Source organism: Drosophila innubila, chromosome X (genome assembly GCF_004354385.1).
Source record: "Drosophila innubila isolate TH190305 chromosome X, UK_Dinn_1.0, whole genome shotgun sequence".
NCBI lineage: Eukaryota > Metazoa > Arthropoda > Insecta > Diptera > Drosophilidae > Drosophila > Drosophila innubila.
This window is the reverse complement of record NC_047626.1, coordinates 4815359-4835221: the sequence shown is the minus strand read 5'-3', so window position 1 is coordinate 4835221 and position 19863 is coordinate 4815359. Positions and strand designations below refer to the sequence as shown.

Here is a 19863-nt window from a genome sequence, read left to right as displayed (position 1 = left end):
AAAGTTGCGCGTCGGCCAAAATCTAAAACCAAAACTGAGATAGCACGTTTGTTAGGCGACGGCAAGAGGAGGGCAGAGAAGAGGGACAAGGAGCTGTCTGAAGCTGGAGCTGAGGCAAGTTGTAAACTGAGCCCACAGACGAACCCACAAAAAAAGGGGAAGAAAATGTTTCTAAGGCAAGCCGAAGAATTGATACCTTAACAAATTATTGTAGAATTTTAACAAGCTGTGATTTAAATGTATTTTTAATAAACTTTTAATTTAATTCAGTTTAAATATTCTTGAAATAAATTTGCCAATCTAAATTAAATTACTGTTTTCATAAAAAGTAAAATTAATAAATATTAATTAATAATTGAATTATATATAAAATTTGCTTGACTACTTTCAACTATAAAAAGTTTGTCACAGAAATATATAATATTATACTCAATTTGTACCCAAATTTTTTTGGTTGCATAAAATATTACTAATTACTAAAAATTAAGTTTAATTGAGAGCATAAAAATTAAAAAAACTTTTTTTTTGAGCTGAAATTTATTTAGTGTAAATTAACTCTTATATTTAGAGACTGTTATCATTATAAGTTTTATTTTAAAACTCAAGAAATAATCATTATTCTATGAGTTTTATATTTTTTGATTATTGATTTTAGTTTTATCATTATTTTTTAAGTTTTATTTTTTTGGTCAAAAATAATGACTATTTTATGAGTAAAATAATAAAAATTAAAAATCTTAAGATCATGGTAAAATTTAATAGATTACCCTTAAAGAAAAACTGAAATTATTTTAGTATAAATTACTTCTTATATGTAGAGACTGTAATCATTATAAGTTTTATTTTAAAACTCAAGAAATAATCATTATTCTAGGAGTTTTATATTTTTTGCTCAAAAATAATGAATTTTTCTTAAGTTTTATTTTTTTGCTCAAAAATAATGACTATTTTGTAAAATAGTATATAGTATAAAAATTATAAATCTTAAGATCATGGTAAAATTTCAAGAATTAACCTTAAAGAAAAATTTTGGTATATTTAACGTGTTTTTACAGTTACTAGAAGTGAATGATTTTTTTAATTGAAAAAAATAAAATAATCATTATTTACTGTCCCTGCTTATATGTTATAAATAAAATGACTATGAACTAAAATGAAATACATTTTATTATTTTTTTTAAAGCATTATATAACTCTTAAGTTCAATATTTATTAACTTTGAATTAAAATAGTACAAAGTAATACAAATTTAAAGTAAGAAATTTTCCTGTTTGATACCCAAAATATAAGAGATTTTCTATTTAGACTGCCAATTTTTTCAGCTCAGTTCTTTCAGTCTTTTTCCTTCTTTAATGCGTTCAACATTTTGTGGCAAGATTAAAATACTCTTTGCAAGGGTATAGCAAAGGATGCTCAGATAGATATGTTGATAGAAGGAGGCAAACGAGCGTAGGATTGGAATTGTAATGGCAATGAGGCAAGTTTTTGGGATGCGATTTGCAACGCTCAGTTGCACGCATTCATTGAACATTTTTTGGGGGGCAGGAAGCGATAATAGCTAGAGGGGTGAGAGGGGAGGTTAGAAGGGTACTGGGATTCTGACCTGCTGCGGATTTTTTTGCTTTAGTTGATTGTTGTTGTTGTTGTTGTTGCTTCATTTGATGGCTGCAATTATGGCGTCATTTACATTTTGCCTTGAAGAAAAATGGTTGCGCCTTTTCTCGCTATCTCTCTTCCTCCCTTTCTGCCCTACCCCACCCCTCGAGAAACTCGGCAAGCGTTTTGGCTAACACACAAAGTATTTGCAGCTGCTCTCTTTGTTGTTGTTGTTTTTGTTGTTATATTGTTATTGTTATTGTTATTTCAATGCCACTTTGCTTGCTAAGTATGCTACACATTTTCTTTCAATTTCTTTGTTCTTAACAGAGCGTAGCGAAAAGGGAGGCGTGGAGGGGGTTAGTTGTTCTATATATGTGTGTGTGTGTGTAGTATGTGTGTGTGTGGTGTGTTGAGAGACAGCTCTTCAGCTGCAGCTGAGGCAATGATAAATACACAAGGATATTGATAAACCTAAAGTTGTTTCATTTGCTTTTTGACGGTTATCAGCATCGTTAAATTTTAATAGTTTTTTTTAATGACAAACATATTCAGTTTATGTCTACTTAAACCTAAGATCAAAAGCTGACAATATAACAATTAATCAGAAAGATAGAGAGACAGAAAACGACAGAGATAATAAACTAAACAATGATCAGATTCGGTAATAGGTTCTATTTCAGCTTTCTTCTTTCGGTTTCGGTATCAGTTTATTTGAACGAATTTAATAAAATTTGAATACAGAATAAATATAAATGCCAAAACATGATCAAAATGACATTCCGCTTGAAAATTGGTCCAGTTTCGACAAAGTTATGAAAGTTTAAAGTTGATCCGATATACGATCAGTTGTTACAAGTCAAAATTTTTAATCAATTTGACATGATTTTTTACAAAAAACAGAAAGGTGTCAGAATAAAATTTAAAGTGTTGTTTTATACTAATTACGATATAAGGAGTTGATTCAAAGTGAAAACTTGAGATTTAAAATTTTCAGTTTTCGAAATTTCAAAGGGGGGACCCTTAGCATCGAATTCAATATCTAGTAGAATCTAGAGAAAAATATTTTTTTTAACAAATTTAATAAAATTTTAATGCAGAATGAATAAGGACGAAGGAAATTTTGAATTTTCAAAATTTCAAAGGGGGTACCCTTACCATTAACGTGGAACCATGGCTATGATGGTCGAAAAATAATAAAATTTTCTAAATGCAAAAAATTTAAATGCAGTATGAATTAAGAAACCAAATCATGATCAAAATGGCATTCCGTTTGAAAATCGGGTCAGTTTTCTTGAAGTTATGACAGTTGGAAGTTTGTCAACTCTTTGACTTAGCAACTTTACAACAACTTTACTAACAGCAAAAAACCATGTTAAGCAACTGTAATGCGCTTTACAGTTTGCTGTTATGTTAAACCTTAATTAAATTGCTGTTACTGAAAAAAACGCTCAACTAAAATTCTTTCATTCATTTAGTTAGGCACTTTATAACCGGAAATCTTATTAAAATCTCGAGCTTTAGTTATTTTTGGTTAACATTCTAAATTTAATTTTTGTGGAGTGGTGCTTAAGTTTGCTTAAAGCACTTTATAGTCAGTTTCTGGGCGGTAATCCAGGCATAAATCCAGGCTTTTAATATGCTTAATCTTAAGTTGCGTACAGTTTTCAGTGGGTATATCTGTATATTTTGTATATATTGTTTAGCTTGGTTCTGCTTCAGTTTGTGTTGTTTTTTCACGCTACTTTTATTGCTGTCTGTCTAGGCTTATTTAGCATGTCCTTTCATTATCATTTACTTATGTCCTTTCTTTCGCTTTTTTGTTAGCTTTTTAATTGGCACTTACGCTTAAGCTTAGGTACAAGTCGTGTCGTTTCTCTTCTTTCTCCACTCTGCTGTTGTTCTTGTGCTTGCCTAATTTATTTTTTCGGCAAATGCTTTTTATCCCTTTGTCATTTGCGTCGTTCTTCGTCACCTTCCTCCTTAGGGGGCTGCCTTCAAGTCTGTTTCAACTAATTGCGTAACGCATACGCCGCGTGCGCCTTAAGTGGGCTTTGCTGCAAGACTGCAGACAAGGGTCTTAGACAATAGCCAGTACCCCTAACCATTCCCCCGCTTTCTGCTGCTGTTGCCTTTTTGGCGGCGCTCTTTCAATTGATGTGCGTGTCCATGTGGCGTTTTATTATCTCAATTTGCCGTTGCCAGCTAAAATCCAGCGGGATTTGTGGCATGATTTAGTGTTGTGTGCAGTGTCATTAAAATTTAATTAAGCGCCAACATCATCATATGAGACTCAGCGACAGACTGAGACTGAGAGAGAGAGAGAGAGCGCAAAGCACGTGAGAAAGAGACAAAGACTGTGCAAAGACTTAGCAACGTAAGAAAGCAAGAATCTAATTTGCTTTGTGAGTGCGCATACAAAACAGCGTGTAATAATTTATGATATGATGAACTTGTCTCTGTCACTACACACTCACACACACACACACACTTACACACACACATGTACACAGGCTGGCGCACATGCAAATGATTTGTTTGCAGAATATTTTTTGCATATGCCAAGACGAGGCCAGCAAAAAGCGCAAAAATCTTCATAATAACAATCATGATAGCAACAAGAACAACAAGAGAATAAGTATACACATATCAAGCTGTTCCAGCTTAGCTTCTTGTGCTCGCCATTAATATACCCTGTAAGCTGATTGAGTGCTTGCAATTTTCTAGTTGCCTATATGCGAAAAAACAGTGTTTGGTTAACAGCAAAATCTTAAGGCAAATACTAAGACTAACAGTTATGGCGTGATGTTACTACAAGCTGTCTGCTATGTTAATTAACAGAGTGTAAGCGAAACGTTGCAATTAACAGAGTGTAAGCGCAAAGTTGCAATGTTATTAACAGAGTTGAAGCAGTCTGTTACCAAAAGCATTCTCTGCATGAATAACAGAAAGCAAATACTTTATTGAAAATATGCAAAGTAAAAGTTCGTCTGTTAATGACTTGCAACGTAATAAATGTAGACAAATTACTGTTAAAGCAGATCTAAATCATCAGAGTGTCATCTCAATGACTTGCAAATTTAAGAATACTTAATGTGTAACAATTCTGGTATAACACCATGTCATTACGTAAGTTAACAGTCTTCAGCTGTATAAATTTATTAAATAAATAACAGTTTTATATGATTTGCTTAACAGAGTAACTAACAGAATCCGATAACTCTTGCCAGCTGAATTTATATATATGCTGAATCATTAATATTGATAGTCGTCAAACATTAAATTAATTGTTTTTGACGGTGTTATGACTTGTAAAGTCCATTATACTTAGAAAAATTTTAATTTAGATAATTCAACTTGGTACTTTTAAAGATTAAATTATCTATAATTATTAATTTTTGTAAGTTTTTAATAAGTATATTACATTTTGATTATTTAAAAGTTAAATTGGAAATAATATGATAGAGCTTACAGAGTGTCATATTAAAAAAAAAAATTTAATATTACTATTTTTTTTACAGTTCATAATTTATGTATGAAATTATTTTTTTTTTTAGTTCTTAGCTTAATTTTTATACTTAGTAATTTTTTCTTTGCCGAGTTTTGCTTTTAGATGTGCTTAAATAAATAAAATAAAAAAATATATATAAAACAAAAGCTTTAATTGGAAAATGTGAACATTGTGATTTTTAAATAATGATAAATATAGTTTATTACTTTGTAACTTAGTTGTACATTTTTAAATTGAATTTTTCTTCTTTAACATTGAACTGTCTTAAAAGGAGGAGTATTTAACAGAGTCACTTTAACATAATACCCAACTCCTTGAGAAGATAAATAGCAGAAGAGCAATAGCAAATTGTTGGATGTACTATTTTAAAAGAAAAGAGAATGAAGAAACTGGACAGGGGTGAGAAAGGGGGGGGCAGAGCAAAGGTGGAAAGCGGCATAAAGATTGTTACCATATTGCTATCATTTGCACACAATCAGCATCGCGAATTGTGTGGGGCATAAACAGAGTGATGAAGCAGCGGGGGCAGGGGCAGGAGTAGGGGCAGTTGTTGGTTATCGGTGTGTGGGGCAGCATGTAATATATGCATGAGGCATGAGTTAAAGTGTGGCATGAGTGCGGCAAACCAAACAGAACACAGAACCATCGTCATCGACATCGCCATTGCCGTCGTCATTGCCGGAAGCGTCAAAAAGGAAATAAAAGCATTTGATAGCGTTGCCAACGATAGCGGCTGCGACTGACGTTGCCAACCACAACAAGCATGAGATTGAGTTTGGAGATGAGCAAGCGAAGGCAAGAGAGAGAGAGAGAATAAGAGAGTGTAAAGCACTCGTTGTCAATGCTATCGATGTTCTCCTCATAGACGGAGTGAGAAAATTGCAGATAAAGTGAAAATAAAATTTTAATAAATAGCATAAAATCAAATTTCCCGCAACAAATTGAATTCAGTTGTGTGTGTGGGTGTGTGTGGGTTTGTGTGTGTGTCTGTCTGTCTGTCAATAGGTCGCAACCTCAGCTAGTGACACAAAATGCTCATTTTGAGCCATGTATGCAAGTACCCACCCTATTAGTGGTGTAAATAAAAATCTATACATCTAGAAACATCGAAATTGCTTACATAAAAATTGTGTAAAGGTGAGAAACATTTGATTTAACAGCATAAATAGTTTTCTCATTTCGATATATTGGTATTTAAACTCATGTTTTTGTTTTTTTAATTTCGAACACACTTATTTTTATTGTGTAGTCAGAAAACTAAAATAAAATTTCAAAAGAAAAAAGTAATACTTCAGAAAATCAGCAAAAAAAAAAAACGCTTACTAAAAGTTTTTTTGGTAGAACATCTCTAAAATGCAAATATGAAGACTGCATTTATATATAATATATTTATTTTATGTTAATTACTTATAATATTTAATTAATATATTTCTAAGCACTAGCAATTTTTTTAATTAAACATTCAAAGTATTTTTAATATTATCAACGACAATTTCTAAACGATTTACATCACTATCCTCAATTAATTTTGTGGCCACACACACACACAGGCTTACACACCCTCAGCCTCATACCTCACACCTCACGCTTCAATGAGCTGTTATAAAAAACCAAATCAGCATAAGCTTAACAAGGCTGCTGAACTAGCTGATACCCTCTATGATGTTTAGTTTTGTGAGAGAAATAATGGCTAAACTTTTTGCTTGAAAGTTGTGCTAATAATGCTGTCATATCTTTTAGATATCGTTTAACTATCGCTTCTCACTACGTTTAAATAATATTATTAACTTTAATAATATTCAATTAATCATAAAAAATTCCGATATATTAAAAAAAATAAACTATTAGGATAGATCTTAACATTTCAACAAATATCGCTGTGCTATCGCTAAACTATCGGCATACTATCGCCTAAATTCTATGCTGCCACTGCTGATAATATTATTTTTCTTCGAAAACATTAACATTAACTAATTTTAAAAATAATTAATTTCAGTATTATCTTTAATTCATATGCATAATATCGAAAAATTTCTTCAGCTTTAGAGAGTCTTTTATTGACATATAACATATCTATAAGAATCTTAAGTATAGAATAATAAAAAACAAATAAATTTGGTTTCTTTACTAACTTCCTTTTACAATAACTTTCACTAACTATTACATATAGACTTGCCGATTTATACTAGCTCGTTACTAACATTTTTGAACTACAGGGTATCAAAAACTCCAAATTATCCAATGATTAAGTGTTGTGGTTTATAAATAGACCCAAAAACGCAGCTGGAGCTACAACATGAATGAATATAACGAGAAAAAGTTTGATGTAGAGAGAGATAGAGAGAGAGAGAGAGAGACAGTGAGAATGAGAAACTGAAAGAGCGGGAGTATTTCATCTTAAAGAGTATACTATATGAGATAAGAGAGAGAGAGAGACTGAGTGTGAGCACTTGTTTTGTATCCACTTAAAATGCGTGAAATGCGGCAACTCGCATAAACTGACAAATTTATTTGATTAGCTAATTTTGGTCTGGCTCAGCGCCTGCACGTATGCAATCATTTTGGCCCGGCTTAAGTGCTGGGTAATTGCCATTACGCTGCCTTGTTCGGGAGAGAGAGTAAGAGAGAAGAATGCCAACAGTGTCCTGTCTCCTTTAATGCCGCCTGTGATTCATGTTGCCCCAAAAGAAAAATTGAAAAGTATGCCGCTTGTTTGTCTTCTCGTTTGCCGCTGCTTCTTCTTTTCTTGCTCCTGCTCCTGCTCCTTCTGCGTTTACTTCAGTTTCTTCGTCATCTGTTGTTGTTGCTTCCTTGTATCATTGCTGTCGATGTCCTTGTTGTTTGCATTTAGCTCTTGGCAAATCTGTGCAGCTTTGTTCTGTTCCTTGTTCCTTGCTTGTGCAGTTACTTTGCTGTTTGCCTGTCTTGTTATGCTTTCATACTCTTCCCTTAGCTGGTCATCTTCACATCATCAGGCAACTCATTTCAGCAATTGTCGCATAAATATTTAAGTAAGAAACATTGAATTTCTTAGAAAATTTCGCTTTCCATCAATCTCTTTCTCTCTTCTCCTCTATCTTTTTCTCTTTTTTTCTCTCTTCCTCTCTCTCTTCCTCCTTTTCTTTCGCTTGCAGTCGTTATCATACTAATTCTTTCACAGAAAGTTTTTTTACTTTAAGTGTATCGGGAGCATTTGGATTTTTTTCTTTGCTTTGCTTTGTATCACATTCTTAAACGTTTAGTTAGTGACTTTCTCTCTCTATCTGTCTCTCTCTCACTCTTTCTCTTTCTTTCTCCCTCTCTCTCTCTCTTTCTCTCTCTCTTTCTCTCTCTCTTACCTTCTCTCTTTCTCCCTCTTACTCTCTCTCTTTTTCTTTCTCTCTCTCACTCTCTCTCTCTATCTCTATCTATCTCTCCCTCTCTCTCTCTCTCTTTCTCTTTCACATTATCCGTTTTTGTTACTTTTATGTGAATATTTTGTCATTTTCATCAAATCTCTTTTCTGACACTTTCTTAAACGTTCTTACCTCTTTCTGTCACTCTCTGTCTTTTTTCTACCATATGAGACTTTGTCAAGCGCATTATTTTTCGATATTTCGACTTAATAGCATAGTCCTTATAAATAAATAATTTTTCAGTCATATTTAAAGTAATTTATTTACCTTATTTAAAAAGTTTACCTTAGTTTCTTGTCATTAAATTATTTTAATAGTTTATATTCTTCACTCAATTTTTTTTAAATTTAATTTTTTCATTATTTCATCATTTTTTTTAAATTTTCTTCGTCATTTTTACAATTTCTACTTAGAGTATCTACAATTCGTTTTGCTGCAGTTTGCTGATTGCTTAGCTGCTCTTATTAGCCGCTGTTTGATATTTGGCAGAACAACTCATGCTCGTTACTCATACGCCGTGTGTGGTTTGCCGCCGCATGTTGCATGCTAAATTTGACTGCCACGCTGTCTGTTACCTTCCCTCCCTTTTCCCTTATTGTATTTCATTCTTTCTTGTTTTTTTTTTTTTGGTTTTTCTGTGTTTCTTTGTAGACATTTGCTTATAATTGCCTATTAGTTTTCATTTGTTGATTTTGTTTGCTTGGGCGAACGCACGTGACACGTTGTTTGTGGCTTTTGCCTTCTGCCTATCGATTTGCGGCAAAGCAACCCTGTTGGTAGGGGTAGCTACATTGAGGGGGGTGTAACAATTGCCGATAAATGTGTCTGATATGACGCGTGTTGTTTTTGGATTTGTTTGTAGCACTTTTTGGCTTGTAACTTTGATTTAAGTAGACCGTAATGTTGCCCCCAAATTGATTCAGTTAATTTGTGCTTCCCTTTAACCTTTCACTTTCTCTCTTTCTCTCTCGCTCTCGCTTTCACTGCATATTGAGCATATTGTCATTCAGCCCAAAATGTTGCTCTTAAAATAGCTTGAGCTAATTGTTTTCTCTCTCTCTCTCTCTCTTTATACGCTGTCTTCGCTTTCTGCACTTGAACTCATTTTTGTGGAAATTTTAGGTCAGTTTAGCGGTTCATTCAACTTGTTGTCATCGTCCAATGGCGGCGCCACAAGTGCCACAAAATATATTTCATTGAGGCATTTGCATTATGTGAGTTTTGTGGCATTTTTCGCATTTGCCACTTGGCAGCCTCATAAATCTTATGTTCCCCTTTTTCTAAAAACGCCAGACAGACGTCAACACATATTTGTCATCTTCTACTCTTCTCCTAAATTTGTATTTTTTTTCTATTTTGCCATCTCTTTGTCTAATGCATAAATTTAACATTTCGCATTTTTTCGACTTTTTCTGCTCAATCAAACTTAAATCAGCAACGACAGCTGCAAAAAAAAGAAAGCATAGAAAAGCAACAGCACATCATTAATTCCAAATAAAAAAAAAAAGAAACTGTTGCTATTAAATTAGCTGATTGAAAAGTCCGCGAAAATTCTAGAGGCAAAATAACAAAAAAGTGTTGCAAGAATAACATGTGAGGAAAATTATGGTTGTGATGTTGCACTTTTAATGCTCTTGCAGAGTTTTTTTTTATTATTTATTTATTGTATTCTTCTTCAGTTTTCTTGCTGTCCTTATTTTATAATGCTTAAATAAATATTTTGCCTTTATTAAGATAATTAATAATCAAATTCTAAACAGACATTATTTCATTGACAAGCTTGAGATATTTAAAGTATTTAAAGGTCAAAATTTCTTTTAAGTGTAGACAGTATTTTAAACCAATTATCAAAAATTATGTTATGAGTTATGAGTTTAATAAAATCGAACCAAAAAAAATGTATCTAGATTCTAGATGAATGGAAAAATGTTGAATATACTTTTTTGGATGCAGTTTTATTAAAAAAGTTAAGTTTTATTCCTATTTTTCGAAATAAAAGAATTAATGATAAAATTTCAATTTTTATTTAAAAATCGAATACAAATCTAGTTATCAATTTTTATTATAAAAATCGCAAATTAAAGTTATTTTTAATTTATAAATTGAAAAAAAATCAAATTCTTACGTTCCCTGTTTTAAATCTTTAAATTTATTTGCTTAACTGTTTAAAAAAGATACGAACGCATTGCTGAGATAAAACTTTCTAGTTAATGTCTGACAAATTTAATCAAGTCTTATCATTTCCTCAAGGAAGCAAAGCGTTCTTCCTCCACGAGTTGCACATTTGTTAAATTAATGGAAAAACAACTTGCCGCAAGACTAAAACAAAGAACAAACTTCGTTTTATCAGACTAAGTGAAACACACACACAAACACACATACATATATATAGTACACTTATACAGATACACTCCTCTATTTGGGGTATGCCCCCCCAAAATGTGCTCTAGTTTCAGTTTCAGTTTTTGGCTGCAATTTCGTTTTGCTTTTTCATGGTCTTTTCATCATCTTCTTTTTTATTTATTTTTTGCTGTTGGCTTGTTAGTTGTGCATTGGCAGCAATTCATTGACGCTGATTAATTTGCGCCAATGACCCTGCCCCAAATTGTGGCATTTCGTCAACGCATCTGAATTGCAACTCATTGTATGCCCAATAAATGCAATTATTTGGCTAATTTTATGCTGTAATTGGTTGATTTGTTTGCATTGAATTCTCAACTTTTCGCAGTATAAAGCAAAGTATTTAAAAAGAAAAAGTTTTTAAATTGTGTCTATAGTGATTGACAGACAGATGATTGACTCAATTCATAAAAAAAAATCCACTTGCCTTCCTTGGCATGTATTCTATATATTGATTGACTTGTCTACTGTTATACATTTTATTCTGTTAATAAATACATACATATTTTGAGAAATATTGAAATTTTTCAAATTTATTGAAAGATGGATTGATTGATGCCTACCATTCTAGTTTGAGATAACTTCCTTGAGCAAACATCTTATATTATGTAACAGTTGTATACATATCTCTATATTTTATTATCTGACAATTGTCTCATCATTCCAATTTGATTGACTGATGGACAGTCCAGGATTCCTGTCCAAACTACAATCTTGAAGTTAAATTTGCAGTTGACAGTTGCTACAACTTTTTTCTACTCATTCCACTTTCACTATGTGTATTCAAATGATTGACATTGATTGACTGATTGATTGCGTCTCAAACTTAAAGTTTCAAAACAGAAATCTGAACTTAAACTGATTTGTTTAGCAAATAGATATTAATAATAAAACATTTATTCAATATGTTAATATATTCATATTAAATGTACTGATTGATAGATTGATTGATTAGGTTTTCTTGTTTCAAATCATTTTCTCGCAGGCACATTTCACTGTTGAAAGACTTGGCTAGATTTTAAGTAAATATATTTTCTTTTCAATTGATGGAAGCTGATTGACTGATTGAATGGTAGTTAAAAACCACTTTTTACGACTTAAATATTGAGTTAAAGTTCATTATTCTTTACCAACATTATAACAAATTCAAGTACTTTGTAAATAACAAGAATTATTTATTAATTGACATTGATTGATTGACTAAAGCTATATTAACTATGTTTTCTTTAAGCCTTACAGGCACAGTATATATAGTCAATAGTCAGAATATTGACTAAAAGTTATTTCTAATGATATAATATTTGTGAGCTAAGAATTTTAAATGTTTGATTGATTGATTGATACACAATATTTATTTTATATTAATTTCAGACTGAATTTTATTCAAACTAAAACAGTTATCGTTACTTAAATCGTAATTTAAAAGCTATCACAATATGAACTAGATTTAGATTTGAAATACTTTCACTTTTTCTGTCAATCTTTTGTCTTCTTTTGACTTCTTTCGACTTCTTTTGTCTTCTTTTGTTTGGCTTCTGTGTTGTGTTTATTTAAATGCGCCTTTCGTTGCCTCGTGCATAGTGAAATCCTCCATAATAATCCTCCAAATCGCACAGTTCCCGTTGCAACTGCGCCTCCAGCTTCGCTTGTGCCGCCCTCTGTCGGGCTGTCATGCGTCGCACGCTGCTTCTGCCGCTGCCGCTGCCACTGCCACTGCCGCTGCCGCTGCCATGGCCATTGCTGCTGGCGTTGGGCAGACGGAAGCTGAGACGACGACGCACCTTAATCTCACCCACACAATCGTAGAGCGGTTGTTGGTCCGCCAGGGGGGGAAGTGGACAGCGACGGGCATCTGTGTGCGAGGGGAATCCCCGTGGCGTCGTTTGTCCCGACAAGGCTTCGCTAATGTCATGGGGTCGTTGGGCAGTTGCCACAACTTGTTTACCGTTACCGGATGCATGCTCGAACATGCATTTCCACTGCGCATAATGACTGTCCGTGGGCGTGGTCGTCTTCCTCTTCTTGTCGTTCTTGCCACGCTTTGTGGGCGTCAACAAAGTGCCACAGCTACCAAAGGACGAGCATCTGGGCATGGGACGCAACAGGGCGGTGCGTGCGGCACAGCGTCGCTGAAAGTCGCCACAGCGATTCTTGCTGGGTCGCAGATGACGCCTCAAAGTACGGCGTAACTTCTGGAATAACTGCTTGAATACGGCTGGGCGTGGCGAAAGGCAGCAAATGCAATTGCTCGGCATGCTGTCATCCTGCTTCCTTGAACTCGACGACTGTGTGCTTCCCATGATTGTATTTTTAGTTAGTTACTATCTGATTGCAAGTTTAGTATTGTATGTTTTTTATTTTCTTATTTAAATTAATTTAAATTAATTTATTACTTTGATTTGGAGCTGGCAATTTTTATTTTTATATTAATTTTTGTATTTAAATTTATTTATTAGTATATAAATTTATTTTACTAATTTTTATGGATTTTGAAATGCCAATCTTTATTTAATTTGAATTTAATTCTTTGTGTATCAATTTATTTTATAAATTAAATGTATTTATTTGTATTTAAATAAATTTATTACTTTGATTTTGATCTGGCAACTTTTATTTTATCCTTTAATATTTTTATTTAAATTCATTTATTTGTATTTGTATTTAAATTTATTTTATTTATTTTTATGGATTTTGAAGTGCCAATTTGTATTTTAATTTAAATTTATTTATTTGTATTTCAATTTATTTTATAAATTAAATGTATTTATTTGTATTTAAATAAATTTATTACTTTGATTTTGATCTGGCAACTTTTATTTTATCCTTTAATATTTTTATTTAAATTTATTTATTTGTATTTGTATTTAAATTTATTTTATTTATTTTTATGGATTTTGAAGTGCCAATTTTTATTTTTATTTAAATGTAGTTATTTGCATTTACATTTATTCATTTGTATTTAAATTAATTTATTTGATTTTGAGATGGCAATTTTTATTTTTATATTAATTTTTTTTTTTAATTTATTTATTTGTATTTAAATTTATTTTTATGGATTTTGAAGTGTCAATTTTTAATTTTATTTAAATGCACTTATTTGAATTTAAATTAATTTTATAAATTCATTGATCACTTAAATTTGAAACGGTCAATTTTATTTTTTGATATTTAATTATTTATTCAATATAACTTTGAATTTTTGTATATATTTTTTTGTTCACTTTATTACTGGATTTCTCTATATTCAACAATCTGTCTGCATGTGCTTCACTTGACTGTTTGTCGGCTTCTGTGAGTCCTGTTGCTACGTCAGGTCTTATTTATATCACAAGTGGACAGTACCTACATAGGGTGTTAGGTAGTGCCACCCTGTGGCAGGTACCCCTTTAATTTTTGGTGTTTAGCGACCAGGTACCCAATATTGGTGCAATTGCAATCTTATTGCGTCCCTTTTATGCGGTAGCTTTTATGGACCGTGTTTGCTTAAGCATTTACATATTTATGATAGTAACCGTCATTTGGTTTTTGGGTTTTCAAAATCTGTCGCGGCTTTACTTTTGGTTTTTGTCACTACACACACACACACTCATACAATTTTATGAGGCCAAGTGACGCACGTGTGCTGACTTGGCTAATGGCCTGTCATTTGCTTGACCCTATGGGCATAAAGCCGCAAGAAACATGCTCAAGTTGTAATTGCGTGGCAGGCAAAAAGGAGGAGCAGCAACAAGACCAAACAAGAACAGACAAGACCTTGGCAAGGACATGGACGCCACTTAAGACATGACTGGAAATTGTTAATGAATTGCAGACCGCTATTAACGCCAAAGATCAGTGGATGCTAAAGACGATGATGGTAGTAATGATGATGTTGATGTTGATGATGAAGCTCTTCATCATGTTGCACCGGATGCGGCTGTCAAGGCAACAAGCACCACCAAGAAGAGACGCAGAAAGACAGAGGGGTGATGAGTTAAAGCCATGTCCTTCCCTTCCCCTTCATCCTGCACATCTTCACCACTTTTGTCACCGCTTTGTATGTCAATCAGGCAACATGAACGTGGCTTTTGTGTGTCAGCAAACGCCCCCGTCAACAACATTATTATTATTATTATTATCATTATTATGAGTGTTGTAACTTGCAAGTATCTTGTGTGCATAAAGTGCATATTCGATATGACAAATTTAAGTCAAACTGTCACGAGCTGTAATTGATCAAACTACAGTGTTAATCTCATCACAAATTGGCTTTTAACGCTGCTTAAATGTAGGCAACATTTTTTAAACTAGAGATACTCTAAATTAGAGCTGACTTGGTTCACCGAGCTCCGTTAAATGAAAACATACTCGACCGTCAGAGACCCCGCACTTACTATGGCAAAAACTAAGAATGGAAAAATTTTAAATATATTTAGTTAACTTAATTGCATATTCTATCAGATTGGTTACAATATCTCATAAAACTAAAAAAATTTTTCTTACTAAGACTTGATTTTCGCCCGATCGGTTCTATGACAGCTATATGATATAGTGGTCTGATTTGAACCAACTTTGGCCAGAATATATAAAACTAAGTTAAATGCATATTTTATTAGTTTGGTTACGATATCTCAAAAAACAAAAAAGTTGTTCTTACTAAGACTGGATTTTCGCCCGGTCGGTCCTATGACAGCTATATGATAAAGTAGTCAGATTTGAACCAATTTCAATAAGGATGTATAAGACTAACTTAAATGCATATTCTATAAGTTTGGTTATGATATCTCATGAAACAAAAAAGTTTTTCATACAAAGACTTGATTTTCGCCCGATTGTTCCTATGGGCGCTATATGATATAGTGGTCCGATCGAAAAAAGAGCCAAGCTTGATCTGTCTGCAATATAGAGGCATCTATATACCAAGTTTGGTGTCACTAATTTTTAAATTGTTCTTATAATTTGGATATGAAACTTTATATGTCGATTTTAAAGCGGTAAAGTGGGCGTGGTCAAATTCTATAACAAACTTGATGTGCTTGCAATATAGAGGAACCTACATACCAAGTTTGGTGTCTCTAGCTCTTATAGTGTCTGAGATCTAGGCGCTCATACAGACGGACAGACAGACGGACAGACAGACGGACAGACAGACGGACAGACAGACGGACAGACAGACGGACATTGCTATATCGACTCGGCTATTGATTCTGATAAAAAAAAAAATAATTTTTTTTTTCCGGTAAACAATAGCCAGTATTTGTTTTGGTTTAATTTTCTGGTATGAATGAAAATGATTAAAATCTATTGTGTGAAGCCGAAGAAATAAAAGTGTTTTTCTTTATTTGTGAATTAACTTCTATACATAAGCCATAGGAGCTTAAAAGAAAAGAGGAGAGTCTAAGATAATTAAAAAAATATTATTAGGAACTTGAAAATCGATCATGTTCTAATGGTTATGCCTTATTTTGACTTTCAATTCTGTTTTAAGTGACAGCAAAAATGCATAATTAATAGACAGCTGGATAAATATTGAATTTCACATCACATTGCAATCAGCAAGTGTCACTTTCAGCACGAGTATGAGTGTGAGTGTATTCAATTTTCAGATGGATGCATTTTAATTGGATTTGTTTCTCGTCGTACCCGGTTTGATTTGTCATTTTTATAGCTGCTCTATAATTAGGTTTAAAATTGTTAACTCGATCCCAGTTCAGTTGGGAGGCTTTGCGGTTTTGTTGCAATGTCCATGGCGTGTGTGTGAAGTGAAAAAGTAGAAACAACAACAGATGAGGCAGCCGTCAACATCATTCAAGTTGCCACAAGTTGGGGGTAACTTGGGAACAGTCCCAGCTGAAAATTCATTTGCAAATTCCAGCACACGTATAGAAAAAAACATGCGGGAAAACTGCAACAGACACAAGTTTCACACTCTTTCCCTCTCTATCTCATCTTCTCTCTCTCTCTCTCTCTCTCTCTCTCTCTCTCTATCTACCTTTGTTTAACTTTTGTGTAAAAATTTGCTTAACTATATTATATTATGCAATTATTTTAATGCTCCTAATTAAAGAACTTTTTACATATTTAACCACAATATGTTTTAGTTATATTTCAAAAGTTATGCTTTACGTATTCTGACATGCTCTATCGATATAGTAAATACTCTTCCTTTGTAGAGCATCTCTCTAGAGCGGTTGTATTCACTTTTATGCTGTGAAATGAACTAAAAGCGTAAAACAAGTTGTTCTTTTTGCTGTTTGCTAAGATTGATGGGCACTTGTGGTGAGTGGGAAGACCAGTGTTGGAAAGAGACGGTGAAGCAAGAGAATGGTAGACAGGAAACAAGCTATGGCTTAAAATATTAAGCGTTTAGTTGCTAAACATGCACGTTCTTGGCATACTATAAAAATTCACTTCTGTTTTAGTGTATTTTTTTTTTTTTAATTTTATTGCCTGGAGTTCTTCAACACTGGAAAAAATTTACTTGCTTTAATGTGTTGCAAATTTATATTTTTTTTATTTCTTGTGGTGTTTATGAAAGATAATTAGCATTTTTTTAATATTGTTTTTAAGGGTTTGTCATCTTCTATCGTGTGCTCGTGTCACGATATCATCTCTAGTACTGCCATTCTTACAGATTGCTATAATTTCCAGTACATTTTCATTAAATTGCATTTATCTTATCAACTTTTCTCAATATTACTAAACTTTTGCTCAAATATCCATAATTTCGACTTTTAAATATTAGTTGGAATCACGACCTAATCTCTAATTTTAATTCTTTTCTAAAGACTTTTACCTTGATTAATATAGCATACAAATCAACTGTTTTTTAGTTCGCTTGGCTATCATAGTTCTTTATTTAGCAGCTTTAGCTTTTCTCACCCTCCCGTGACACGTTGTCATCACTAGTTTGGCCTATACGCATTTTATTGCTTATAAATGCCCCTTAGTTATATTTTACGTAAATATATTATCATCTTAAACAACTTTTTCGCCCCCATATCGATTATTATAGATCTGTATTAAAAAAATGTAAATTCCTTGACCTGCTCGTGACACGCGCTCATTTCTTATTCATGCTATCGTGTTAAATGGATTGCCATAATTTACTTTTAATTCTATTTTATACGCCTTTTCATGTCTCACTTATTAATCAACATTGCCTTCTGTCTCTTTGAACTTTGAACTTTTTAATTAAGTTGCATGTTGCATGTGGCGGCCAGTGGCATGTTGCATGTGGCAAGTGTATGTTTTACAAACGTGAAACTGAAAATTTGCAATTTTTTCGCTTGTCCATTGCAATTACTATAATTATTGCATTATTTCAATATTTTCAGCAAATATTTTCTAATTGATTTTCACCGCAGAGAGCATGACAGCAGCTTTGACAGTACCAGCAATTTTTTCAATTTGTTCCCCTTTACTGTTGACCCCTATTTTATCCACTTTTCCTTTTCAGTTGCCCGGCAAAATGGTTTTACATGACTGCAAAAGTTTTTCAATTAAACTCGACCGCTGTTCGTTGTGGGAATAGAGGAGGATTGGGTGGGGGCTTTAGGTGGGGTGTGTGTGTGTGGGAGTGAGGTGTATGTTGAGGTGTGTCTGAACAAGCGCATGACATGCCTACAGTTGCAGCAACAACCACAACAGCAACAACAACAACAACAGGTGAAACTGTCGTCCATTGTTTTTTTTTATTTGGTTTGTGTCCCCACTAAATTCATGACGTGCCGCCTGTGACTCAAATTTAAAGCCACTTGTTGTCGTGCTCACTCTTCTCATTCCAATCCGTCTCTCTCTCTCTCTCTCAGTCACGCTTACGACTTACGCAATGTGTATTAGAGATGTGCGTGAGTAAGGCAAAGGGTCCCCCCTTTGAAATTTTGAAAATTGAAAATTTTAAATCTGAAGTTTTCACTTTTAATCAACTCCTTATATCGTATTAAGTATAAAACAACACTTCAAATATAATTCTGAGACCTTTAATTTTTTGGTAAAAAATCATGTCAAATTGAACAAAAATTTTGACTTGTACAGTTGTCAGATACAAAGTCTGACCAACTTCAAAGTGCCATAACTTGATCAAAACTGGACCGATTTTCAAGCGGGATATCATTATGATCATGATTTAGCCTCTAAATTCATTCTGCATTTAAATTTTGTTCATTTAGAAAATGTAATATTTTTCGACCATAATTGTTAAGATTCGATTTCGATGCTAAGGGTCCCCCCTTTGAAATTTTGAAAATTGAAAATTTGAAATCTCAAGTTTTTACTTTTAATCAACTCCTTATATCGTAATTAGTATAAAACAACACTTTAAACTTGATTCTGGGACCTTTCATTTTTTTGTAAAAAATCATGTAAAAATGAACAAAAATTTTGACTTGTAAAGTTGTTAGATCTAAAGCCTGACCAACTTCAAACTGCCATAACTTGATCAAAACTGGACCGATTTTCAAGCGGAATGTCATTATGATAATGGTTTGGCCTCTTAATTCATTCTGCATTTAAATTTTGTTCATTTAGAAAATTTAATATTTTTCGACCATTAACGTTTGGATTCGATTTCGATGCTAAGGGTCCCCCCTTTGAAATTTTGAAAATTGAAAATTTTAAATCTCAAGTTTTCACTTTTTATCAACTCCTTATATCGTAATTAACATAAAACAACACTTTAAACTTGATTCTGGGACCTTTCATTTTTTTGTAAAAAATCATGCCAAATTTAACAAAAATTTTGACTTGTAAAGTTTCCAATTCATAGGTTTGACCAACTTCAGACTTTCATAACTTTGTCAAAACTTGACCGATTTTTAAACGGAATGTCATTTATATCATGGTTTGGCTTCCAAATTTATTCTGCGCTCAAATTTAATTAATTTCTCTAACTCTCCATCCATATCTTTAAATTCTTTCATCAAGAGAATTATGCACTCTTAAGTTTCTTCAATTAGATCAACTCTGTCTTCAGGTATCTTC

The 19863-nt window shown here is 32.9% G+C and overlaps 2 protein-coding genes across 2 annotated transcripts in view; one reads left to right on the top strand and one right to left on the bottom strand.

The window, feature by feature from the left end:
- The window catches only part of LOC117793432, a 73791-nt gene that overhangs the window by 18598 nt on the left and 35330 nt on the right, over positions 1 to 19863 (top strand). The gene's annotated exons all lie outside the window — the stretch shown is intronic.
- Positions 12425 to 13202, bottom strand: LOC117784123 (protein nullo). The gene is made up of 2 exons (XM_034621777.1): positions 12658 to 13202; positions 12425 to 12585 (listed from the first exon to the last, which is right to left on the bottom strand). Exons 1-2 carry the CDS (start codon positions 13200 to 13202, stop codon positions 12453 to 12455), a joined length of 678 nt encoding a protein of 225 aa, XP_034477668.1. The 3' UTR covers positions 12425 to 12452.

Bases quoted from the DNA above. Each gene is read 5' to 3' on its own strand.
- LOC117784123 (XM_034621777.1), bottom strand. From the start codon at position 13,202: ATGGGAAGCACACAGTCGTCGAGTTCAAGGAAGCAGGATGACAGCATG. The intron at 12,586-12,657 runs GCCCAACGCCAG...CGGCAGAAGCAG, and splicing joins CGTCGTCTCAGCTTCCGTCT to CGTGCGACGCATGACAGCCC.